The 27,928-nt window shown below is 31.7% G+C and overlaps 1 protein-coding gene across 1 annotated transcript; it reads right to left on the bottom strand.

The window, feature by feature from the left end:
* LOC143922575 (uncharacterized) lies at positions 1-27,502 on the bottom strand. Its single transcript, XM_077445882.1, has 7 exons — positions 27,449-27,502; positions 24,462-24,771; positions 11,387-11,592; positions 5,807-5,942; positions 5,590-5,723; positions 3,037-3,475; positions 1-456 (listed from the first exon to the last, which is right to left on the bottom strand). Exons 2-7 carry the CDS (start codon positions 24,595-24,597, stop codon positions 380-382), a joined length of 1,128 nt encoding a protein of 375 aa, XP_077302008.1. The 5' UTR covers positions 24,598-24,771; positions 27,449-27,502; the 3' UTR covers positions 1-379.
* Positions 27,503-27,928: the final 426 nt, after the last annotated feature.

Here is a 27,928-nt window from a genome sequence, read left to right as displayed (position 1 = left end):
ATATATCAATTTATTACACATAATATATATTATATAATTAATGTATCACAATTACTTACTTCCAAAAAACATTTATTTACATATAAATAGTTTAAATTATTCATTTATTTATTTACTAGACAACTAGTGATTGCCTTCATGATTTAAAACAGCGGTTCTTATTCACGTCATCATTATTACTATTATATTATATATACTAAACAATTTCGTATCCCCGATTTCAAGAACCTCTGATTTAAAATATGCACTCCGAAACAAACAAAAATACATTTATTTAAAAAAAACATTTTTTTTTTGATTATGTATCACATTTAAGTATTTGAAAAATTATTATCATCCTTCACAGGTAACGTTCAGTTTATTTATAATATTTGTATCGTTAGCTCGATAGATGCTTAACTAACGCACAGAATGAAACGAATGCTGCTAGCAAATGTGTAGAAATCGTTGTAGAACCTGAGAAATTTTTAATTTTATGTAATTATGTATGTTAATAGTCAAAAGCGATCCCAATGGTATTGGTAGGAAGTTTTTTTATAGAAAAAAACAAAAACCAAATCAGTGAGCATCGGAAATCTTTATTGTCTGAAAGTTTGATTTTTTTTTAAAAAGCCAATCTGTATGTTTTTGTTTTTTTTTCCAAAAATAGAGTTAAGTTTTTGATGAGAATTCCCCCCCCCCCCTAATTCTGGTTTAATATATGAAATATGTCTCGAATTAGAAAAAACTGATTCGAGAGGTTAAATATTTACTGAATTTGATGAAAATTTTTAGCAATTGCATTCCAAGTTTGGTCTTCCAGATGTTGAAAATTATAAGTGAAATTCAACAATTTTACCGATAATCATCCCAATTTTCCATTGACATTGAATGATGTCTTTTAGGAACTGAAGTTTTCTCTAGATTACATCGAGCAACAAAAAACCACATTTTTTACATACCGGATGGGATACTAATCAATCTTTACTCATTTGTTTAAGTTAGTTTGACCCATTGAATTCGAATATGACAATGTTTTTGGTTGACTTGTCCTCGTTAAGAGGTATAAGAGATATGGGCGTTTAAAAAAATGTGCAATTTTTAGAGACTTTTGGTCTCGAAGTTTTTAGTTCAAAATCTGTTCTCAAAGCGGTGCCAAAAGTGAGCGTTGAAATCAATAGTCACCTGTTTTTTCTATTAATTTTTATTTTTATTGCATTGAAATTCGTATAAATATATAATCTAGCGAATTTTTTGGCTGTGAAATGCCCATCGTTCGTAAGTTAGTATTACTCGAATTAGTACGTTTCGATAAAATAAAAAAAATATTGACATACAAAATCGATTCTTATAAATGTGGTAAAGTGAAATATTAGCAAAATTGATATTACGTAAAAAGGTTTATTTTTGCTTTTTAAAATTTGCTAGATAATTAATTACACTGTTCGACACGAAAAATGGTTCAGAGACGAAATATGACTTTTCCCAGTGAACACGAATCTGGTAATAAAAAATGTTGATTGGCTCGAGATTCGGAGATATATGTGTTTTTTAAATCACGCGATTTTTCTATATCTTGGTGTTGTTCGGTTGATGTCTCAAAATCTGTCAATTTCCTGTTCAAAATGAATATTGAAATCTATAGTCGGGTATTTTATCTTCTATTTTTAGTACTTTTCAGCTTTCAAATCTTCCTAAGTAGTCGTCTAGTTCAAATCAAAAGTCTAAAGTTCGTATTTTCACTTGGGATTTTTTCTTACTGTTAATACTATTTTATATTGAGTATTTTCTATTGAAACATGTTTATTGGGATATTGTTCTGACCACACTATTTTTTGTTTTCGTTTAAAACGGTTAATTGGAAGTGTGCTGAACTTTAAATCGGTAAAATTGCGAGCAAAAAGCTCGTACTACATACATAGTATTTACACGAATCTGAATTGAATTAATAGGGATAATATGTTAAATTATCTTTATATGAGAATTAAATAACATTCCACAATCATATTTCGACTATTCTTGTGGATTAATAACAAAAATTCGTTTATTTTATCGATGTAAGCCTGTTATCAATAGAATTTTTGTTATTCGTCATTTGTCGAACAAAAAAGTCGTCATTTGTCGAACAGTGTTATTAGTATTTCAAAGCAATAAAAAAAATCACAATCATTATAAAAAAACATATGACTATTGATACTCACTTTTGGTACAGCAATACTAAATTTTGAATTAAATACTGCAAAAGCCAAAAATCTGTAAAAATTGCTCATTTTTTTAAACGCTCATATCTATTGAACGAGAACAAGCCAACAGAAAAAATTGTCATATTCAAATTAAGTAATTCAAACTTAGTAAATATTGATTAGTTTCAGTTCCGCTAATTTTTTTGTTGCTCAACGTTGTTAACTCCAAAGAAAGTAATCTAAATGGTTTTGCAGTTTTTAATTCTAAATCTGTCCTCAAAACGGTGCCAAAAAGTGAATATTAAAATCAATAGTCGGATATTTTTTCTAATAATTTTTATTTTTATTGCATTAAAATTCGTATAACTATATGTATAATCTAGCGAATTTTTTTGCTGTGAAATGCCCATCACTCGTAAGTCAGGGTGAGCGAGTGAGATGGAGTGATTCGATCTCCATCTCTTTTTCATCTCGTTCTTGCAACATTCATGCGATCATAGACAAAATAATTTTTGAACTCAATTTAAAATGATTTACCGAATTACTCGAATTAGTACGTTTCGATAAAACAAAAAAAATATTGACATACAAAATCAATTCTTATAAACGTGGTAAAGTGAAACATTAGCAAACTTGATATTGCATAGATATTAAAAATGTTCTATGACTAGTATAGGAAGTGGCACCGTCTTGTTGAAACCAGATCTGATTAAAATTCATTTTATTGAATTCGAGCTATGAAATGACCAATATTTTGAATCAAACTTTCAGAAAGACTTCCGATGTTCAATTATGAAATAGTTAATTTATTTAACTACCAACAGAACCGTTGGATCACTCGTCATTTTGATTTTTTTTCTATTTGAATAGTTACCGTTTGAATTTTGCGTGTTGCCTAGAATTTGTGCGATTTGAGGCCTGTCTTCGTCCAGGATCAGCTGAGCTTCCGCGCTGTACAACGAAAACACAACGGCCCTGCAGACTATCTTTAGTTGGTTCTGGATGAAAACCTCTTGGATTATCGGTATGACGAGGACTGATTCACTGCTCTTTTTCACGATTTCATTGTCGGTTCTGGACTTCGTTGGAAAAGGTTCCAAATTGCTGCTCGGATCCGCAGACAACGATCGATCGTTGGCGACAAATTCGCTTGAAATCCAACGTTCTCCGTAATTTTTGTCAAAGTAGCTGTTGGTTTTGGTTTCGTCAACGACTTTTTCGTGGTCTTTGTGGGTCTTCCTGGTCAGGTTTATTTGGTATAGCTTAGTGGGCACCAGATCCATCCGGTCTTCGGTGATCAACGTGCCTTTTATCTGTCGGACAGTGTTACAAATGTTAATTGCAAAGGAAATCAACACGTATGTTATATGTTATACCCAATTCGTTAAATTGTTCATTTCATGAAATCGTTAAAAATGATTACACTCACTATTGCTTTTTATGCGATATATAGAAAAATTAGGAATGCGTTCCATAGTTTTTAAGAAAAAGTAAGGATGTGTTCCAATGCCCGTTTCAATGGCTGACCGTCACTGCACCGACAGTCAAAAAAATCGAAAATGTTCATTTACCATACATACATATAAAAAACGGTTAGTATATATGTATATCAGTGGCGTGCGGTAAAACTCTCTTTTCCCCCATCGTATATCCTCACTTAATTTGCGCGAGCAGGATACAAGAGGAACAAGAGGAACATTTTTTTCTCCCGTATCCTGCGCGCGCACATTAAACAAGGCTGTATGACAAAAAGAGAGATAATTTCACCGCATTCCACTGATATATATATTATATATACAAAGTACCGTTTATCATGCACCCTTATTTTTGATCTTTCGACTTCAGATCTTTCGATTTTCGATCTTTGGCTTCCGATATTTGTTTTTTCGATCTTTTGACTTTCGGTGCCGTGAGGTAGACCCTGTTCCAATATGCTCATTCAAGTTTAGAAATGAGGGGATATCACCCAGGAACACCCAATCTTGCTGGTTTGGAACGCATTGTACTGGCCGCAGCCTGAGTTTGCATAAAACAAGGCCGGTTGGGCTTACCACCTTCCACCTTCCTCAACACCGATACGGACATATGACAACGTCGCCTTTATTCAAAACTCGAAAAACACCGTATTTTGCACGTATCATATGTAAAAAACCAAAACGGTGCAACTTTTTGGTTATAACGTCCAAAAAAAGTTTTTTTTTTTGAGAGCTTGCATTAAATATAAACCGCATAAAAAGAAACGTGAGTGTTGTTCATGAGAAGTGTAGAGACGGGTACTCACTTGCGAACTGTAACTGTAACTGAGTCGATGCAGTTTCGTTTATTGGTTCGCGAGCGTGCCGCGAGCTTCCGAGGCGAGCTCGCAGCAATCTTTCTGCGTGTCCGTTTTTGCGACGAATCAAAGGAGACTCGCATTTGGCTCGAGGACGTTGCTTGCCGCGAGGTTTCAATAACTTTTAAAACAGGTTTATTTGGCACAAAGTCGGATTGGAAATCGGCTCGAGTTGATGAGGATGTTGCGTACTCATCTACCGTGTGCTATTGTACCGATTCGGTTACAGCTAGAGCTCGCAAACGAGTTAGGGTCGTTGATTATTGTTTCTTAAAGGAATTGTTCATTAAAGTTTTTAACAATAAAGTAGTTTATATATATAAAAAAATAGCTGTAATTAATGAAATTTCATTTGGTTTGGTTAAAAATCAGAAGTTAAGCGGAGGTTGTCAAACTTTGTCAAATAACCTATAGGCGTCAAAAATGTGACTCACTAGGCTAAAGCGTTTTAATTCACATCCGGTATAGATTTAAAAATATACTTAAGATCGCTAAAAAAATACTTAAGCTCGCTAAAAAATAAAAACAAAAAAGACCTTCAATCGGCTTTGCTTCTATTCATAAAATAAACGAAACAACTTTATGAAATCGGTAGATATTTTGATGCTTTCGTGGAAAAGGCAATCAATCGGCTTACACCATTTATAAACAATATAAAAAAGTAAGAAGAGGTTAGTAATGAGCAATTTCACGAATCGGGTGTAACATATGTAAATAAATATGTATGTATTGTTATATATGTATATTAAAAATATATAAAAAAAGTATGTACATACATACATATATAAAAATAGATCTACATACATATATATGAGAGGCATACTTTTTAAATTTGAAATGACGTTTTACACTATAAAAGTAAAACTTCCTTAGCAAAACCTTCGTATATACATAAATATAGCAGGTTAGAAACTAGTTATATTTTTGAGGTAATTTTAATGAATGGAAGAGAGAGGGGGGGGGGAAGGTAGGAGTGCATTATTTGTCGTTCTGCTTAAGTTTTGTTTTTGTTGGAAATTTTTTATCGCATCATAAAAATTCACTTTACCGTCCGTAAAGAAGTTTTACTTCAAAGTAATGAAAAAAGTGAATCACCGATTTTCCATTCAGCGTCCACGTCAAATTAGCCGGTGGATGAGCTGGTGGTGCAGTACATCGCACCTTCAGACTGTCGCCGACAGAAACTTTGATCTTGTCGGCGTATATTATCGGCGCCGAATCGGGAAGTTCTATTGGAAGATGATTTTTAAAATTAATTTTAGAATTTTTTTTCAATAACTAATTTTTTTTTTCAATAATTTTGGTTACTGACCTACTACATGCATGTAGCTGGCTTTCATGGCGGTGTGAAATGATGGAGCGTCTGCTGAAACTTCACATCTGTATCGTCCTGACTGAGAAGGTGACACACTCCTGAGGACCACGGTTGAAGGTCCCGATCTTCCAAGCTGATAAAGATAAAAAAAATAATAAATTAAAAAGAGTGTTTTGGCTAATTTTCATTTTAAAATCAACATGAAACTTTATACATAAGTGTGCAAAAAAAATAAAAAATACTTGTTTCTAAATATTGTTATGGTTTTTTTATATTATTTTGACGTAAAACTACATCTATTCAAGGATATGAAAATATGGGAATTTGTTATAATTACACTGTTCGACCAATAACGACTTTTTTTTTGGTTCAGAGACGAGATATGCCCAGACGAGATAGATCTATGCCCAGTAAACACGAATCTGGTAATAAAAAATGTTGATTGGCTCGAGATTCGGAGATATATGTGGTTTTTAAATCACTCGATTTTTCTATATCTTGGTGTTGTTCGGTCGATGTCTCAAAATAAAGCCAGTGAAATGAGGCCCATCAATATGTTACCAATTGTTGAGAAGATGCTGGAGGAAATCGTTATGATTCAATTGAAAGAGTTCATTAGTATAAATGATTGTTTGGTTGTGGAACAGTCTGGATTTAGAGTGAAACATTCAACAGAAACTGCTATCCAATTGGTGGTTTCTGATTGGATGGAGACGATGGATGAATCTAGCATGGTTGTTGGAGCAGTTTTTCTAGATTTTAAGCGAGCGTTCGAGACAGTAGATAGGAATATTTTATTACAAAAATTATATAAGTTAGGAATAAATGGTATAGTATTAAAGTGGCTTCAATCATACTTAAATAATAGAAGGCAAAGAGTAAAAATTGATAAGGTGTTATCCTCTGAATTTGTAACACCTCATGGAGTGCCGCAAGGGTCCAAATTGGGACCCATATTATTTATATTATATATAAACGATATTGTTAAGGTAATTAAGATGTGTAAAATACATTTGTTTGCAGATGATACATTGATATATATAATTGGAAAGAATGTTGATGTAATGTCTGAGATTTTAAATATAGAATTAAATTATGTGAATGACTGGTTGTGTGAAAATAAATTAAAGTTGAATGTGAATAAAACAAAAATGATGTGGTTGAATGGTAAAAATAAAAATATATTGAATGAAATTAGAATTGATGATAAGTTAATTGAAAAAGTTGAAAATATAAAATACTTAGGTGTATACATAGATTCAGGACTAAATTTTAAAATGCACGCTGACTATATAATAAAAAAAATGGCTAGAAAAGTTGGTGTATTATGTAGATTAAGAAATATTTTAAGTAAAAAAAGTAAAATTTTAGTGTTTAATTCAATTGTCTTGCCACATGTGGTTTATTGTGCCACTGTGCTTAATTTGTTTAGTGGCCAAGATTTAGAAAAAATGCAAAAAATACAGAATAAAGCTATGAGAGCTATTTTGAATGTGAGTAGATTTAAGAGTATTGGAAGTATGTTAGATGAATTAGGATGGATGAGTATTAGAATTAGTCTAAATATTAGTACATTGTCTTTTGTTTATAAGTTAGATCATAAGTTATTACCTAAGTATTTTGATGATTATATAATAAGGAATAGAGATAAACATAGTTTTTATACTAGAAATAAGGACAAACTAGTTGTAAGTAGAGTAAGAAAGAATAAGACGGCTGGGGGTGTTTTTCACAGGGGTGTGCTCATGTATAATGCCCTCCCTGAGTGCGTCAGGTCTGCTAAAAACATGGATGCATTCCTGCGAGGTGCGAAGAGACACCTCTGTGAGGGACAGTACATATAAGTTAATTATAAATTTTAGAGTTAAGTATAATAATTAAGATGTATTTTTTTTTTTAAATTAGCTTGATAGCTAAAATATATATAAATAAATAAATAAATAAATAAAATCTGTCAATTTCCTATTCAAAATGAATATTACAATCAATTGGAGGGTATTTTGTCTTTCATTTGTAGTACTTTTTAGCTTTCAAATCTCTCTGAGTAGTCGTCCAGTTCAAATCAAAAGTCTAAAGTACGTATTTTCACTTGGGATTTTTTCTCACTGTTAATAATATTTTATATTGAGTATTTTCTATTGAAACATGTTTATTGAAATAGTGTTCTGGCCACACTATTTTCTGTTTTCGTTTAAAAGGGCTGAATTTTAAATCGGTAAAATTGCGAGCTAAAAGCTCGTACTAGTATTTACTCGTATTTACACGAATCTGAATTGAATTAATAGGGATAATATATTAAATTATCTTTATATGAGAATTAAATAAAATTCCACTTATAAAAAAAATCAAATTAACCCGGTTAATTAAATATTTATAATGAACGAATTTATCGTATTATGATTTATTTAATAAATATAATATCTTCGTAAGGATCATTGGAATTTAGTAGAAGTCCAGTTTAGAATATTATATTTCGACTATTATTGTGGATTTATAACAGAAATTCTATTGATAACTGGGTTACCTCGATAAAATAAACGAATTTTTGTTATTAATCCACAAGAATAGTCGAAATATGATATTCTAAACTGGACTTCTACTAAATTCCAATGATCCTTACGAAGATATTATATTTATTAAATAAATCATAATACGATAAATTCGTTCATTATAAATATTTAATTAACAGGGTTAATTTGATTTTTTTTTATAAATTTGGAATTTTCTAGTTAATCGGATTTCCTTTCAAAATTAAAATAATTTGAGTTCAATATAAATTATAACTAAAAACAAACCGTCGAAGTGTCCACAATTTTGATGATATGTAATTTAGTAATTATGTATATGTAAACCTGTATGAAGTAACCTGATTAGTTATTTCGGCGGATCTGTTAGATATAAACGTCATTCGACTTTTGGCCGAAACACCACGCTATTCAACATTAATTTTAACAATCATTATACAACCTACGAGTGAAGTAAAAATATATAAGACAGATAAAGAGAGCCTATAATGCAAATTTTATAAAATATAGAGTGAAAAAAGAAAAATTTATAGTCGTTTAAACAATTAAAATTTGACATAGCGAGAGGGTAGCGAAAAGGGAAAAAACGATCGGAAGAGTGTGGATAAATACTAACACACCTTAAGCAGGCAATTTTTTTTTGCGGCGACTAACGGTAGCGTGCAAAATCACAAAGCTGCGTGGATAAATACAATATATTATAAAAATCCCTCAAAATTCAAACTCATATAAAAAAATCTCCATATACTATTAGAATAACGTAGTACTACGTATCCCGTATTTCTCGTCAAGCTCATATGAAACGTAGAACTACGTGACCCACTTAAGGTGTGCTAATAGTCATCACCAAGAACGATAATGGAGTATTTTCAAACGTATAAAAAACGTAATAAAAAAATTGTTTGTAATTGTCCAGGAAGGCGCATTGGGGTTTACCTGTAAGACCTTTCTGGTATAAAATGTGATAGATAAATAAATATAATACCAAATATGAAAAAATAATAACTACGAAGGACATAAGCCAAAATAAGAAGATTTACGATATACATACATATGTATGTATTATACTATTACTAACGCAAACTAAGCTTTATTATAAAAGCACATAACATATCTATTTATATGCGAATTTATTATCCAATTTTTTTCGATAATTTGTTTGGTCGCTTAAATATGGCTGTTCGAACATTCAGAAAAATGCCTAAAGATGAAATAAAAAATGAACAATGTATCGATTTTCCATTCGGAAGCTTGCAGTTCATGTTCGGCGTAACACTAAATGACCCTACTAAAGTGTATATTTATGGTACACAGTATCCGCTCTTGGATACGTACAATATACATGTGTACGTACACACGTATGTGCATACATATTTACGGTCGACATTGTCGTATGGACGTCCACTTTGACTTTATAATTGAAAAATAAAATAAAATGAAAAATATGGCCGGGGAAATTCAACAGCACGAAGTGTAAAGTAGCGTGAAATTATTATGGGCAACTCTCTGCAGAAGCAACTTGGCAACAGAAATAGGGAACACTTAGCGAGCTTTTGGCAAATGTTAGTCAATTTGTGAGTGAGCTTTTTGTTGAACTTCGGCACGAGACGGACAATTAAGCTCAGACTCAGAATATTCAAATCATAATTTCCCGGAGAAACTGAGCTTGAAATATCGATTGCTTCGACACAAACCTTTCGAGTGCGTTTCATGAATCGTCATGCATTTTTATACTAAACTAGTGTTGTGCCCGATGAAATATCATGACTAGAGACCCGTATTTTGGGCATCTATCTTTGTCAATTTTAGCATTTTAACTTTGCATTTTAGCGTTTTAGGGCATTAAAAATGTTCAATTTAGCATATATTTTTATGAAGAGTTTAATTTTACACAATAAAAAATTTCGATGAATTTTAATAAAATTTATATACATATATACAATTTAAAGACAACACAACCATTAAAAAATAATAGAAAAATTCAAAAATGTTTTGAAATTAAAATTACAATGAAAAAAACATGAATATAAAAGTACAAAGTCAAAAAATATGAATTTAAAAATATAATACCAATTAAAATTGATTAAAACTTAACATGGAGCATATTTCAACAGATTCTTTTTTGAGATTCGTGCGACGATCGGTAACAATTATATTGTACATATTTACTAAAATACCTTTCAGCATCCACACTATTGACGGGACACCAAATAGATTTTAGAGCGGCACAATCAAACTCTTCATATTTAATTTTTGTTGCCATCAATAATAGCAATATATCCGGCGTGGATTCACTTTTTATATCCTCTATTAACTGTTTAAAAAGTGCTGATATCCTTGCAAACATTGAGCCTCTGTTAATACATTAAACAATGGCAGGTTTCTAAAAAAACAAAACTGTTTCTTTAAAATTAATATTAGATTTTGAAGCTGCCACAGATAAATTGAATAGTTTACTCAATGTACGGAGGAATAGATTTGTCTCATTTAGTCTTGAGTGCGAGTCTAGTTTTAAGACGCTTTTTTGAGCAGCATTTTGGATACACAGCTCCAACTGTCTTCTTCTGTTTACAGTAGTAGACAAAAGCAGTTGCTTGGTTTCGACAGGAAAAACACCGTCTATGGTAAACTGCAAGCTCTGTTTTACCCCTCAATTTCTTCACATAATAAATGGGCAAAGGGATAGGAAGACCCTTCTAAATTGTCTATTAATTTTATAAATTTTATGCAAATTTCACTTTTGTTTGTTATTTCAGCATATATTCGCATATTTTACGAACTTAGCATCTATTAGCATCGATTCCGAATTTTAGCATCAATTAAGCATTTAATAGCAAAGTGCCCAAAATACGGGTCTCTAGTTATGGCTAATTTATTTTAAAACGTGCAGATATTATAAAATTTAATATTCAGTACTTCAGCGTTATAAAAGTGTTGTGTATGTGTCGTGTTTTCTCGATGGTCGAGGGAATAAAAATGAAATATAAATTTGTTCGTATTAAAATCGATGGCCAACATATTCTTCACCAATAATATTACGAAAAGTACTTACGTCTACGTCGACTCCTTCCAGTGGGAAAACTTTGGTGTGTGGCAACTCCTTCGGGATGTACCTAAAGAATTCGTCCCTTCCCCTGTACCACTTGAGGCTGTACAGGATGTCCGATTCTAGATCGTATCGACAATGTAGTGCTACTGTATCTCCTGCAGCGGCTGCTTCAGGAACCGACACTTGGATGTCTCGTAGACCAGCTACACCTGTAACATGACATATTTTTTTATGTATGTATGTATATATAAATTTTAAATAAAAATAAGGATGTGGCTATTTGTATATACAGTATCGATGAATTATTGGCTATTTGTACATACAGTACATAGTACATAAGAAGATTATAAGAATTAGGATTTAAGATTAATAAATTATAAGATTAGAAATTTAAAGTCGATTAAGAAACCTTTCCTTCGGCCGTTGCACATAACGTTTTGTTGATTTTTAAAAAGTTTATACCAAACGTCACTTTCACTGTCAAATGTTACGCTTTTAGGTTATGTGCAGCGGCTGAAGGAAAAGTTTCTTAATCGACTTTAAATTTCTAATCTTATAATTTATTAATCTTGAATCCTAATTCTTATAATCTTCTTATGTACTATGTACAAATAGTCAATAATTCGTCGATACTGTATGTACAAATAGCCAATAATTCGTCAATACTTTATGTACAAATAGCCAATAATTCGTCGATAACGTATGTACAAATAGCCACATCCTAAAAATAAATGTACAATTTGATTTGACGTTGTTATCAGAGCATATTAAAGTTTTAGCATTTTTAGTAATGTAAGGGTAAGTCTTGACTGGATGTGAAACGAAACGCTTTAAAATAGTGAGTCACTTTCGATCGGCCTCTGATATTTCGATGCGTGATGGGTAAAGTGTGATATTTGCGGAGGTGGATATATATAGAATGCCTTGAGACAAAAAAAAGTAAAAGGATATTTTGTATAAATAAAAATTGACTATATGTAATCTCTATTTTTGCATTTACAACTTTAAAGTTAACATTTTATAGCATGGTCAAGTTTCGGTCACCTTCCTGCGAGTTGGGACCAACTCGGCCTCGTTCAAAAGTTGCTACAGCACTTCTTTCTCGGCTGTCATAATAAACACTCCTGCATAATAAACACGTCTCAATCGCCCTACCCCCATCACTTCAATTGTGCATGACAAGAGATCGGCGCGACCCAGTGCTATTTGGACCAAAAATGAGTTCACCATTGTCTATTACAAATCTAGAGAGCCAAAAAAAAGGTTAGCCATTGTAATATACAATGATGAACCCATTTTTGTCCAAATAGCACCTTAGGGCCGGGCCGCACCGTGCGACTTGCAAGCGACTTGGTTGAGGGCGACCAAACCAACGCATGCAGGTAGATGGGACATGCCACACCCGTCAACTTGTTTGTCGCACACATTTCCATACATTTTTTAGTGTCGCGCAACTAGTCGGCTGACAAAGTTGCACGGTGCGGCCCGGCCCTTATGCATGACATTCTACATATTTATTTATTTTGGCAATATTATGTAAACAAATCATAATTATTACAAAGTTTTTATCAATTTCACTTTGTTTGTTAGTTTCACAAACTTCTGATCGCTTTGAAACTAACTATATAATCATTAACAAACACATTCAAAATTGCATCGGAAGATTGTGTCGTATTGAAGCAATGACAGCTAGCTATTCAAATGCTCTCTACCAAATCTCTCTACCACCCCATTCACAACTCACAGGATAAACAGTTTTGGCAGTTACTTTTTTATTATGAGTTTTTTATAAGTTTGACTTTGCCAACTGGTCTGACAAACTTCCTACATTCTTTCGATCGCTTTGAAACTTTACCATTTGCGAGGTTTGGCCGCCGATAGAGATTTCAATCGGGTCCGCTAAGTCGATGGTGAAATATAATCGTAATAAACAAGTTGAAGAATTCAAAATTTTGGAAACGGGGACAGCTAACCCATTTACAATAGCCAGTAGCCTTGTTTGTTTGACTTTCCGCCCCACACTATAACCGTTTAATGCCATTTTCATACTAAATTTGCATTATATGTTCTCATCATCTCTCATATATTATATGTATATTTTAACTTCACTATGAGGTTATGCAATGAATAAAAAAAATATGATTTAAAAAAATTTAAATGGCCGATGCAGTGTTCGATCTGTGGCTGAGGCGTTCTTGTCGCTTATTTGACGTCTCTCTTTTTTATTTTGAACTTTTTGAATTGAATTTGGACTGAGAGCGTCTCTTATGCGATATTTTACGAACCTTTTATCATACTAGATTTTATAAGCCATTTTCAGCCCAAATATTTTTTTAGTGTTAACTCCAAAATAGGTATCAATTCCATTTCAAAACTACCCATTCAAATTCAACACTAGCCTAATATATAATTTGGAAAGAGAATTTGGATGTATGTATGTATGTATGTGTCCTTCGTTCGTAGAAATCCGTGGCGTCATCGAACAAATAATTCGCTTTTTTCCGATTGAAAGGATTTGAAGTTCCCGCGGGCGTAGGCATCGAGGGCGAAGTCCTAGGGGGCGCAGACGCTGAGGATGGAGCCCTAGGGGGCGCAGACGCCGGGGGTGTACATATAATTTTTTATAAGAGACTTACAATATATGTTTGTATGTTCGTGATAGTCAGTTTAATAAAAAAAAACAAATGAGTATTCAAATAAATTTATATAAAATAAAACTATTCAAATAAATTTAATAAAATATTTACTATTAGATTAGTCATGTTTAAGCGGTTTATATTACAAATACCGAGCGAAGCCGGGTAATAAAGCTAGTATAAAATAAAAGCAAAAGAAAATAGCAGTTGAAAGATAGTCCACTGAATTGAAAAAGCTATCATTTTTATATTCAGTTTTAATTTATTGAAATCTTTCAATCGCCGCCATGAATATTAAGATTTTTTGGGAGTTATTACCATTGCGTTCTAAAGTCGCTATATATATATATATATATATATATATATATATATATATATATATATATATATATATATATATATATATATATATATATATATATATATTAATTATAAAAAATGTGCATGATGTGACAGGCGTACCAAAGTAACAAATTTCATCAAAACATTCTTCAGGAAAAGTTAAATGGAATTTTTCGCTTCGTGAAAATACGACTAATTTGTAAACTTTATCATTATATTTGGAATAGATTTTTTTCATGGAATTTGATTTTAAATCTGTCCATTACAAATAACACAAAACAAAATTTGTAGACACTGCCGTGATTTTTTTTATCTAAGTACATATGTACAGTGATTTATCAAATAGAAACAGCCAGTCTCATTATAATGAATTATAAATGTAATTTAAAGTATAATGAATCATCAAGTTTGTAGTTTCAATGAGTTTCTTGGTAACTAGTTGAAGTTTTCGTCGTCTGTTATTCGTGCTAAATTTTACAATATTCGCTTGGAAAAACGATTAAGAATTTTCATTTGTTTTTTCGTATAAAAATTAATTTGAAACATTTTCATTTTCAAATAATTTAATATTGTATTTAAAATAAGCGAGAGTGAAAGTTTTGCTAAATAGATAAAATCTAAAGTGTTTCGCAATTGTTAATTCGCATCAATAACACTGTTCGACACGAAAAATGGTTCAGAGACGAGATATAACTTTTCTTATATGTAGATCTATGCCCAGTAAACACGAATCTGGTAATAAAAAATGTTGATTGGCTCGAGATTCAGAGATAAATGTGGTTTTTAAATCGCTCGATTTTTCTATATCTTGGTATTGTTCGGTCGATGTCTCAAACTCTGTCAATTTCCTGTTCAAAATGAATATTATAATCAATAGTCGGGTATTTTATCTTTCATTTGTAGTACTTTTCAGCTTTCAAATCTCTCTAAGTAGTCGTCCAGTTCAAATCAAAAGTCAAAAGTACGTATTTTCACTTGGGATTTTTTCTCATTGTTAATACTATTTTATATTGAGTATTTTCTATTGAAACATGTTTATTGGGATAGTGTTCTGGCCACACTGTTTTTTGTTTTCGTTTAAAAGGGTTAATTGGGAGTGTGCTGAATTTTAAATCGGTAAAATTGCGAGCTAAAAGCTCGTACTAGCATTTACTCGTATTTACACGAATCTGAATTGAATTAATAGGGATAATATATTAAATTGTTTTTATATGAGAATTAAATAAAATTCCTCTTTTCTTGCGGATGAATAACAAAAATTCTATTGATAACTGGCTTACTTCGATAAAATAAACGAATTAATTGGGAAGGGGAACATCTACATATTATGACGAAGATGCTATAGCGGCTTCTGCAGTGGAAGAGTTGAGTGGCGATGATTGTCGCACATTGTTTTCAACTCTGGTTTTGTGTATAATCATTATATAATATGTAATGAGGGTATTTGGTACTTATGTACAAAAGTTTGATCATAGGTATCGCCTTGGGCAACATGCAGTGGCACTTATGGTCGGGGTTAATATATAATGGATAAATAAATTAATATGTAGATATTTTTTTGGGTTAATGTTTTTTTTTTCAAATATATACATAGATATTATATTACTGTTTTTAATAAGTAAATAAATTGAATTATTAATTATACTGGCGACATTTTAGGTGTGTAATTTTTTTTAACTTTATATATTTATTCAATTTAATCATGTACATTCGTCTAACAGGCTAAATAGACAGATAGACTAAATAGACAGATAGACAGGTGACAGATAGACGTCAAGAAGGAATATGGCAGAGTATTTTCAAACGTGTCAATTAGGATTATTTTTCACCATCATAATGCCGTACGTCATTTCCACATATATTGATGACCAAACCGAGCCAAATGGCAAAGTTTGAAAACGATCGGATAAGAACTCAAATTTATTCAGACTTATTAGTAAAAATTTCATAAAAAAACAAACGAATCTTCAAATAAATTAAAATAAAATAAAACAATTCAAATAAATTTAATATTAGATTGGCCATGTTTAAGCGGTTTATATTAAAAATACCGAGCGAAGCCGGGCGAAAACACTAGTTTACTATAATTTAAAGTGAATAACCTAAACGGGTTGATAATTTAATCAAACAATACGATAGTCTCAATTTAAATGAAACGATTTAATATGTAAATATACACAAACAAATATAACAAGAGTTTGCTGTTTTTGTAATGGAAATGGTTATGTTACGTTTTAAAAAATAAATCCATGCCAAGTAATTTTTTCTATTCCATACACGTATTCGATTAATGGAAGTTCCATTCTGTATATTGTTTCTTACTTTCGAAAACGATTAACAATACATCCTTTCTTTACCATAATACTACGTTTTCGATATCATCTGTAATATTATATTATAATTTGGAAATGGAGCCATCTGCAACATTTTGTAATGTAATTAAATATAATCGAACTACAAAGTGAAGAAATTTTAAATTAAAAAATAATTATCTACGAGATGAAAATTTCACTCCCGTTTTCTTCAAATTCTTTTTTTTTTTTATATTCCACAATATATCTTTGATCTATAGAATCACTTACAGATTTAAAATGCCCGTTCCTAGATTTATCAATCAAGAGGAAACCTCTTCTTAGTTGAGAATCGATTTTTACTAACCTCTTCTTAATTCAGAATCGTTTTTACTAACCTCTTCTTAGTTCAGAATCGATTTTGTCATCTGACAAAGTTTGGGTTCTTATCCGATCGTTTTCAAACTTTGCCATTTTACTCGGTTTGGTCATCAATATAAATGGAAATGATGTCCACCATTACCATGGTGAAAAATAATCGTAATAGCCAGCAGCATAGCTCGATCGTTAAGCTTCTGCTTAGCGTCGAGAGGCGCCGGGGTTCGATACCTGGCCCGGGCCTCGAATGAAAATGTATTTTTCAGAGTATGCTGTTGGTCAGACCTGGATTTGTGACTCCAGGTTGATCGTTTCCTATCAGAGTTTGCCAATTTTCTCTGATTTCATTGTTGAAACGGTTTCCGGAAAAAAAATTGGCTAAAAATCCTTCCTACCTTCTATGTCACCACTATTTGATGTATGATTAATGTACAATAAAATTTATGTACAATTCATAGATGTCTCGTTAATTTTCGAGTTTTTCAGTGTCTCGTAATTCAACGACTTGTAATAAAAATGCTGCATTTTGTAATTGTAATTGTAATTTGTAATTGGCCAGGAAGGCGCATTGGGATTTACCTGTAAGGCCTTCCTGGTATATATGTATGTAAAATAAAAATAAAATAAAATTTGAAAATACTGCATCTTCGTTGACGGTGACGTCTATCGTCCACACTATCCCATTTGTCTACACTATTCTGATCGTTTTTTTCCTTTTCACCCCCCCCTCTCGCTATGGCAGATTGAGCACTTTGCCAAACTCATGATCAAAGTTTACGGAGAGAATTGGTGATTTTTTAATTAGGTTTTTTATATATTGTCTTAATTTTATAAACAAAATATAGTGGAGGTTAATTTTTAAAAAACATTTTTTTATCTTTAAATTTTTGTCACGTTCAAATATTTATGTTTATAGGAATAATATCGAAAATATTCATGAAGCCAAACTTTATACACCTATAAGTTAAGCGGTGGGATGTCAACCCGGATGCTTATCAATCATAATTAAATTTCAATCAATATGATTAAGAATGTCGAGCTTCTTTCGCGCAAGTTTCGTTCGCACCGTTTTAATCAATCCGTACACAACACAACGTCTTAGTAATAAATCAACGTTGTTCGCACATCGCACACACGCGGCTCACGAAACCCACGTTTGCAACATCTGTCGACCCCAATTATAATATAATTAGGGTCACCATCCAACCTCCACGACTGGCACGCTTCAATTTTTCGTCGCGCGTCAATATCAACGCGCGAGAGATATAAATCTGAACGGATCAACGTTACATTTTTATTTCCGGAATGGTAAAGTAAGATAAATGCACTCGGAGCGGGATAATGTGTCGAGTGGCGTGATAGAACACTAAATAATGACGGGAATAAGAGGCGCAGATAAAAAGGGATGGTGATGGAGAGTCGAGTTAATGACGTTGGGTCAACCTAGGGACCGCCTCTTGGGACCGCATAAGCTGGATGTATGTTAAATTAACAATATCTGATTAATGCGTGTCGTCGGTGAAAAAGTGTGTGTAATAAATCGTTGGGTTTAGTGCTAAAAGGTCCTATGTCGAATTTTGGACCGATCAAACTGGCGGAGTCGTTACAAAATACACCTCCGAAACTTTCAAGATTTCTATGTAAAAGTTAATTTTTACCGCATTTATTAAATATTATTTATAATAAAAATACCATAAATTTTATTTTACTACCGACATCTATGTATAAAACTAAACTCTACATAGACGTCACCCAGATTTCAAATTTGGAAACTTCAAACGCGATATTTTATCTCTATCGTATCGTATTGATGACCAAAATGAGCAATATGGCAAAGTATGAAAACGATCGGATAAGAGGTAAATTTTTTCCTGAATTTTAATCGTAAGTGAAATGTAAAGGAGTTTTGTAAAAAATATATTTAATATACACATAATTTCTAAAGAGACTTTGTTGTTGTACATTAAAAAGTTTTTTTTATTGTACATTAATCATACATCAAATAGTGGTGACATAGAAGGTAGGAAGGATTTTTAGCCAATTTTTTTTCCGGAAACCGTTTCAACAATGAAATCAGAGAAAATTGGCAAACTCTGATAGGAAACGATCAACCTGGAGTCACAAATCCAGGTCTGACCAACAGCATACTCTGAAAAATACATTTTCATTCGAGGCCCGGGCCAGGTATCGAACCCCGGCGCCTCTCGACGCTAAGCAGAAGCTTAACGATCGAGCTATGCTGCTGGCTATTACGATTATTTTTCACCATGGTAATGGCGGACGTCATTTCCACTTATATTGATGACCAAACCGAGTAAAATGGCAAAGTTTGAAAACGATCGGATAAGAACCCAAACTTTGTCAGACGGCAAAATCGATTCTGAACTAAGAGGAGGTTAGTAAAAACGATTCTGAATTAAGAAGAGGTTAGTAAAAATCAATTCTCAACTAAGAAGAGGTTAGGTTAAAAAATCAATATAAAAAAAGTTTTTTAAAAACATACCTGTTCTATAATTTGTATATAAAATTATTATTTTGAATAAAAATACCAATAATTTTATTTTACTGCCGCTATCTATGTTCAAAACTAAAAACTGGATAAACGTCAGGCACTTTTCAGAAATTCAAATTTCAAACGCGTCTAAAACGATATTTTTTCTCCATCGTAATGACGGAGGATACATTTACTTATATTGATGACCAAAATGAGCAATATGGCAAAGTATGAAAACGATCGGATAAGAGGCAAATTTGTTCCTGAATTTTAATCGTAAGTGAAATGTAAAGGAGTTTTGTAAAAAATATATTTAATATACACATAATTTCTAAAGAGACTTTGCAAGTATGTAAGTATTATGTTATGTTGGTTCGTAAATCCGTGACGTTATCGAACAGATGAATATTCAAATAAATTTAAATAAAATAAAACAATTCAAATAAATGTAATAAAATGTTTGCTATTAGATTGGCCATGTTTAAGCGGTTTATATTACAAATACTGAGCGAAGCCGGGTAAAAACTCTAGTATTATATAATTTAAAAACATAAATATACAATTCAAAAATAATTTTTCATATGTATATTAAAAAAACAGAATTTTTCATATTATAAAACAGAAGAACACATCTTATGTTCTTTTAATGTAATATTTTTACATTAAAAAAATAAAATAAGCATTAAGACTAAAAGCCTCTAACAAATAAATAAAAATAAGAAAATACTTGATCATTTGAAAAATTACATTCAAATGCATTGTTTTAATTTAGTCAGCATATAATATCTTGATAATTCACAACGGAAAAATATAAAGTGACCTAAAATGAATGAAATGCGCATTAACGCTGAGCATTAAAGATCTAGCATACATATATTATTATGTTATATATGTAGGATCGGCAAAGCTTCAACCGGCAATCGTCCAATTTGGCCCACTATGTATTATAGGTATATATGTATGTAATCTTAAGAATTAAGAATTTTTTTAAATTTTAATTGATTGAAATATATTTTTTATTTCATACTAGAAATAAAATTTTGTTGAATTTAACACTTTTTATTGAACAGAAATATATTTATTAAATGCGAAATTTTTTTTTTAATGTACTGTTAAATCGTACTCATTTCGAATATATCTGTAGAGTACTACACAGTATTTTATTTTCGTTGATGGATAAAATCAGAAAAAAATGTGCGATAATACGGATGAGAGTTGTCCAAAAAGAGTCGAATTTTGGAGAGGCCTTCATCCAGCAGTGGGTGGAAAATGGCTGTGAATGGTTATGATGAACATTAAATACATGAAACTAAACTCTTAGTCAGTAATTTAATATTCATATGTATTATTAAGTAAATAAAATTTTGAATTCAATAAAACGAATTTGTATCCACTTCGACTCCGAATAGTTCTAAGTCTGGTTGGATTCATTCAACTAGGAAGCTCTAATATACATAAATTAATTAATTAAACTGAAGCAGGTTATTTAATAGTTGAAATTTTAGTTCTTTTTACAGCTTCATTAACAACAAAGAACAAGATAAGTCTGATAACCTCGTGAATAAAACAAGATAAGTCTGATAACCTCGTCGATAAAAACGTGACTCCGGCTCCGACATCAACTCCTATTTTAAAAATTAAAAACGTCAAGATGTTTTGTTTTCATTTTTTGCTCTTATATGTGTAATACCATTCCCAAGTATATATGTATGTATGTACATAATTTTAGTATACTGGAGAACTGGAATATTTTAATTAGTACAATGAAGATATGTACATATGTATGTATGTCAATAGTAAATATTTAAAATACATGAAATTTTAAACGTACATATTACAAAATTATTTACGTATTGTATCGTTCAATTGAATTATCCAAACTATTGTAGCGTTAACGTGTAGAGGGGTTTCCAAGGTCAGATTGAAAGACGCACAGTGTAGTAGAGGTAGTTAATAGTTATTGATTCATCGATCAGCCTGATCTGAATGAAGCTTATTGCAAACCGTCTAATATTTATACCCATCGGATCCTCTCTGTGCAGATTATTGGTCGATGGGTCGCGACACCTTATTGGCTGTTGTATACAGCTTATTCATAGGTCGAGGCCTTTTTGGCGCGAACGTGAGATCAGGTGATCAGTAAACTAGCGGTTCCGATCACCTAATCTCTACGTTGCAATATGATTCAGAAATAACTAATACCGGTGATGCCCGGCGTTACTCAGGCGAAAGAAAGCTATACTAATTATACTTATAAGTTAGGATTCCGTAAGACGGTATTACATATTAATGAAAAATAAAAGGAATGCTTACATATACATACGTATGTACATGAAATTAGTAAAATTGTTGCATTTTTTAAATCGGCAAACTTCTCAATTTATTTTAAGGTAGACACCAATTTTTATTAACACGACGGCTTTTGTAAACATTGTACATAACTATTAGCACCTTAGGGCCGGGCCGCACCGTGCGACTTGCGAGCGACATGGTTGAGGGTGACTAGACCAATGCATGCAGGTAGATGGGACATGCCACACCCATCAACTTGTTTGTCGCACACATTTCCATACATTTTTGTGTCGCGCAACTAGTCGGCCGACAAAGTTGTACGGTGCGGCCCGGCCCTTAGTCAAGGTCAATTATAAACATCGGTCACCAAAAATTACTATCATCACAGAGGCATATTTGGACAAATTTTTGCATCATTTTAAATAGCAGCAAATTATGAGAAAATATAAACTCAATTTTTGCGAGAAATACAACAGGATTGCCAATTTGTTGGAACCATTTCCAATGATATTAGATAAATTGGCAAGCTCTGAATGTAACGATCGATCTTAGAGTCACATATCCAAGGCCTGGCTAGCAACAAAGAAAAGGATAGAACCCATGACCACACAATCGAAAGCATTACACGCTAACCACTGATACATATGCTATTTGACCAAAACATAAGAAAAAGACAAAGACTTGCGTCTCATTCTACTTATATTACTTATTGCTGAATTACTGTCGCCGCAAAATTATCCCTACACGTAAATATACAATATTTACATATAAAAAAAAAACGAATAATTCCAAAATTGGAACCAATTAAAAAAGTTACAACTCCACAGTCTTGCTAATAACAAAGCAAGCATTATTTCAGAACGTCTATTTTGAATTCGATTATATAAGATATCTATTATAAATAGATTTTACTACAATTCTGGAAATTGATATATTTTGTATGGACAATTGAAAATTCAAATTGATACATGATAAGAAACAAAATTTCAAACCATTATGGAGATTGAATTGTTGCGCGCTTTTATTATATAAAACTATAAATGGTTACTAACTAGTTATATGCTACAGCATACATATTATATATTCATACACAGTTCTCATAGATCTCATTTATTATCTCATTACAGAATTGTGTGGGTTAGTCTTAATCTCTGTATGAGACGTATTTAATGTCAAGGATGCAGTCTACGTATGTCGCAATTTCAGTACGTATTATGGCTATCTGGATTTAAGTCACTAAATTTTACAATTATTATACCTGAATTTTTAATAAGATAGTTTGATTACATAGAAATTTGATTGCATAGAATTCGTACAATAAATATCAATGCATATTCCAATTACACGAGTCGAGTCTTAACGTTGAAAAATGACTGCAGAAGGATCGGTAGACAAATCTCTAGCGATTTTTCTGTTGCAGTGGTATCTTAGAGATCAGCAACTGTTCTGACAATGGGTGGCTTTACAAGATCTAATTGTTTTGGAATGGAATTGATACGTAATTTTAAAATAAAGTTACCCAAATGCTCTGATAGAATGTGAAAACAGGAACAAAATTGCAATTAAGTCGAACGTGTAATTAAGAATTGAATATTTCTAATGCACGATTAAAGGTATATTCATACTTGTACAGCACGTACCGGCAAATGCACGTGACCAGCAAGTACGTTAAGTATTCTTTGGTACATTCTTTATGGACACATTCATATGTATGTACATACATATATTCGGCGCAGTCAAAAAACCGCGCAGGACAAAATCGCTTGGACGAAACTGCGCAGCGACAAAATTGCGCAACGCATACATATATGTATAAATAAGATAATAAATATAAAAACAAATAATATAAATATTAATAACAGGTCTTAAGTATAACAAAAATCCGATAGAACACAGTAATGATAAAATAAGAATCGTTTAATAATTTTGAAAGTGTACTTTTGAATTTATTCACACTTTATTGAAACTTGAATAACAAGAATACACATATTAAATATAATTTTATGTCCTAAATTTAAAATAATATCGAAGGATCGGCACAAATTCAAAAACGATTCTTATTTTGTCATTTTTCTTATACATTAGACCTTTTATTAACATTCATATTACTTGTTTTTGTATTTATTTTCTTGCTTATCTTTGCCAATATATGCGTTGCGCTATTTTGTCGCTGCGCGGTTTCATCCAAGCGATTTTGTCCTGCGCGGTTTTGTCGGGACACCCATATATTCCATAGGCGCATGCGCATTCACGCATTCATCCACATATATATATATATATATATATATATATATATATATATATATATATATATATATATATATATATATATATATATATATATATATATATATAATAATTTATGTGCTACGTGCAGTTGCCGGTACGTGCTATGCTAATATGAATAGACCTTTAAATATGTATCTGCAGACCTTGAATGAGAAAATATCGTTTTATAGTATATGGGTCTATTCATATCTATAACATGCTCATAGACAATGTACTAATGATATTTCCACTGTGCAGACATTTGCTATAATATGTATGTACATATGAAGTGGACCTTAATATGTATTATTTAATAGTACAATTGATGATTTATATATATTAATAGCTGAATTTAGCATACATGTAAAGGTACTTACTAGCAGCCATAAGTGCCAATAGTAATGGTTGTCTAATTCTCCATGCAAATAAGTCTTTGGATGGTGTTGATCCTTTGTAATCATCCCAGGACAGCATCCTTCCAGCTTCAATTCGTCCAAATACTGGGTGTTTCATATTGCATCGAACTAATTACAATCACAATAAAATAGGTAAATTCCTCTCATTTGTATTCGTTTTTAGACACTGTTAACACTTTCACAGAGCTTACTCATCCACGCAAGCTTTCGATAGACCATTCAATAATGTAGTTATCATCTTTAAGTTAGCTTTCAACTCACATTGTTTTACCTGTGGAAAATAATTTAATAGCACTTGTTATTCTCTGATGTTTTATTTGTGTGTGTGTGGTAGGAATTTTTAAGAGGAAAGATTTTTTAGCATTTTATTTGGTTTAAAGATTTTTAAATATTCCTCGCTTTACTGCAAATAAATTGAGGAATAATTGTTTATAAATAATTTATGTAATATGTGATCCCACATGTTTTATTTTATTATTATATAAGTTTATTATTTTATTTTGAATCCCTTTCTCTCTCTCTCTCTTTCTGTTTTTGACTATAACGACTATTTTTTAATTAAATTCTAATTAAAATATGTATGTACATATTAGTCACAATTTTTTTTCATTTAAATCAAATTTATGTGATTAATTTCAAATTGACTACTTAAATTTAATTTAATTTATATATGTATGTAGTAGTATTCGGTATATGTTATTTGCTTTTAAAATAAATTTGAGTACAAAATTTGTTCTTTGAATTAAAAAAAAAATCATGTTAGACTTTCTGCAGAATATAAACGTCAAAGTTTTTAATTGGCAAACAAGATACGTAACATATACTTTCTTTTTTTCGCAATATTTCTACATTTAAATATTCAAGGTCATATGAGTTGTTTATTTTATAAAAAAATAATTTTATTATGTAGCGTATCTTTTTAACATTATTTAATAGATTTTTCATTTTGCAATCAGAAAAGTCCATTAAATGTATATGTGTATTATATAAAAAGTGCGATTTCGGTATAAATTTGTTAATTAATTATTATATTATAATTAAGGCGATTTGTTTCGTAAAGTCAATGTTATTCAAAAACCACCTAAATCCATTAAATGGGTAACGAGATTGAAAAAATGAACACTGCGAAAAAGCCGCGTATGACAATGTCACACCGAAAAAAGCCACGCACGACAATGCCGCGCTGATACAGCCGGACAGAAAAGTTAATTTCTATGTATTATATTTTATATCCAATAAAAATTAAAATATACTCGTAATTAGTCCTCGGAATCAAGTGAACCCAACCACAAATAAAAAAAAATTAAATAGCATAATCAGTCTACAAAATTATAAAAAAAATAATAAAATAAATAACGCTTAGAAAAAAAATCGGAATTAAATACTATATAAATAAATTGATGGCTCTAAAACTGAAATTATTAATACAACATGATATTTTAAATATCCGCCATCAACCTCCAACAATGTACATTTTCATCGATGATCAGCCCTGCAAAATAAAAATATCAAAAAGAACTTTTTATTTAATTTTGTAGTTCTATTTTGCGCGGCATTATCGGGGCGGATTTCTCAGCACGGCATTGATGGATTGTTTTGCGCAGCTTTGTTATGCGCGCGTTTGTCGGCGTGACAATATTGGCGCGGCATTGTCGTGAGTGACGTTGTCGGGTCACCAAAAAAATTACATACTTTAATAAGAATTTGCTTATTTTGTGCAAATTTTCTAGTAAAATCTAAACAGTATTCATAATCATTAACACAAATCTATTTTCATTTTGTATCATTTTTAAAAAGGAAACCTATTTTTAAACTATGTCGGATTTTAGATTTGAATATTATATTTCGGGCTTAGTTGGCGTTCTTAGACAAACGAATGTTGGTAAAAATGCCTTTAAAAGATTCCGAGATATTGCATTGCATAGTGGAAAAAAACTTCCCGACGATAAAAAATTGAAAAATTCTTTAAAAAAGGGCTCTAAAAAACCCTCTTCCAAAATCTATTTACGGTTCAAATTGAGTATTGGGTAAAATTTGGCGAGTCAAAGTTGAAAACTAAAGATTTAAATAGCGGGCATACATAACATACATATTATACAAAAATGCTTAAAAACGTTAATGTTAATTAATCGTTCTGAAAAAATTTTTTTTCAGTAGAATGGGAGCCCTTCGATCCATAGTAGTTTCGAGTCCTTCCGAAACTTGCTAAAGTTGGAATACCTTGAGATAGTATACCAAATTATGTTGATCTTAAGTCAAAAACTGGGGCCGCGAATTGCGAACATTCATATGTATGTATTTGTATTCAGATACATATACATACAATATATAGGCATACTTGAGTTTTTTTACTAAAGTTTTTATGTACATTTTTTTTTTGTAATTTGTAATGAAAAAAAAATAAATGTATATAAAAAACTTTAGTAAAAAAACTCAAGTATGTCATACATACAAATTAATATAAAGATTTTTGTATTTATATTTGAAGAAGTTTATTAATATAAAACTTCCATAATTACGTACATATGTATTTGAACGCTTTGAATCAAAGCAGATAATGTAAATAAAGCATTCGAGAGTGAACTTTTTCGAGTGGAAATTAATATGCAATAGTACAATATATGTATGTATGTAGAAGCTAATTAGTACAAAACTAAACATCACTTTCAAACATCACTGTGCAAATTTGCATGCGAAAGACTCTGTCCACATTCGCCGAGCTTGTGTGTGTGGGTGTGGGTACTCGGACACTTTGTACTTGACAAAATTCGCATTTTGTGTAGTGGATGTAACACAACATTTGAACGAGGTGAGTTGGGGGTGGTCAGGTGGGTGGGAAAGAGGACGGGGGATGGGATTTGCAATGACGTATGTACGTGGAGATGTGGTAACGAGAGCAGACAAGAGTAGAGTAGAGTAGAGTAGACGTTAAAGAATCGTAAGGGTACTTGTAGACTCGCGAGTGTACTACGTCCCCTCGGAAAGGTGGTCGCGACGACACTGAAGAAGCGCTGGATTCTGCTATGGACCGATGTGATCCCAGCGCTTCCAAAATATCCGCCCCTTTCTCGCGCACGCCCCCTTTCTACATACTATTTTCACATATAAACAAGTTAAACATACATTTCATGGCTGTTTCGCTTCGTCGAGTCTCCGAACAACTTCAGACTTTTAATTATAATTTTAGGGTTACTGATTCTTACTGGGTCATGATTCAAGCGAGACTGTCCCGATTTTAGTTATACACGTAGAAAAATGTATGTTTGGAAATAATATTGTTGCGTAGGGGTGGGTAGAGGATCTAAATAAAAGGCAAAAGTCGCTTCACAGCATTTATTGGGTGATTAAGGAGATCCACGCACTGCCAGTGCTCCGTCCAGAATGCCTTGGTATGGCCTAAGTACCTGCTTATAAAGGGCAGGTCACTC

Source organism: Arctopsyche grandis, chromosome 1 (assembly GCF_051622035.1).
Source record: "Arctopsyche grandis isolate Sample6627 chromosome 1, ASM5162203v2, whole genome shotgun sequence".
Lineage (NCBI taxonomy): Eukaryota > Metazoa > Arthropoda > Insecta > Trichoptera > Hydropsychidae > Arctopsyche > Arctopsyche grandis.
The sequence above is the reverse complement of the archived record's forward strand: the minus strand, read 5'-3'. Positions and strand labels throughout refer to the sequence as shown.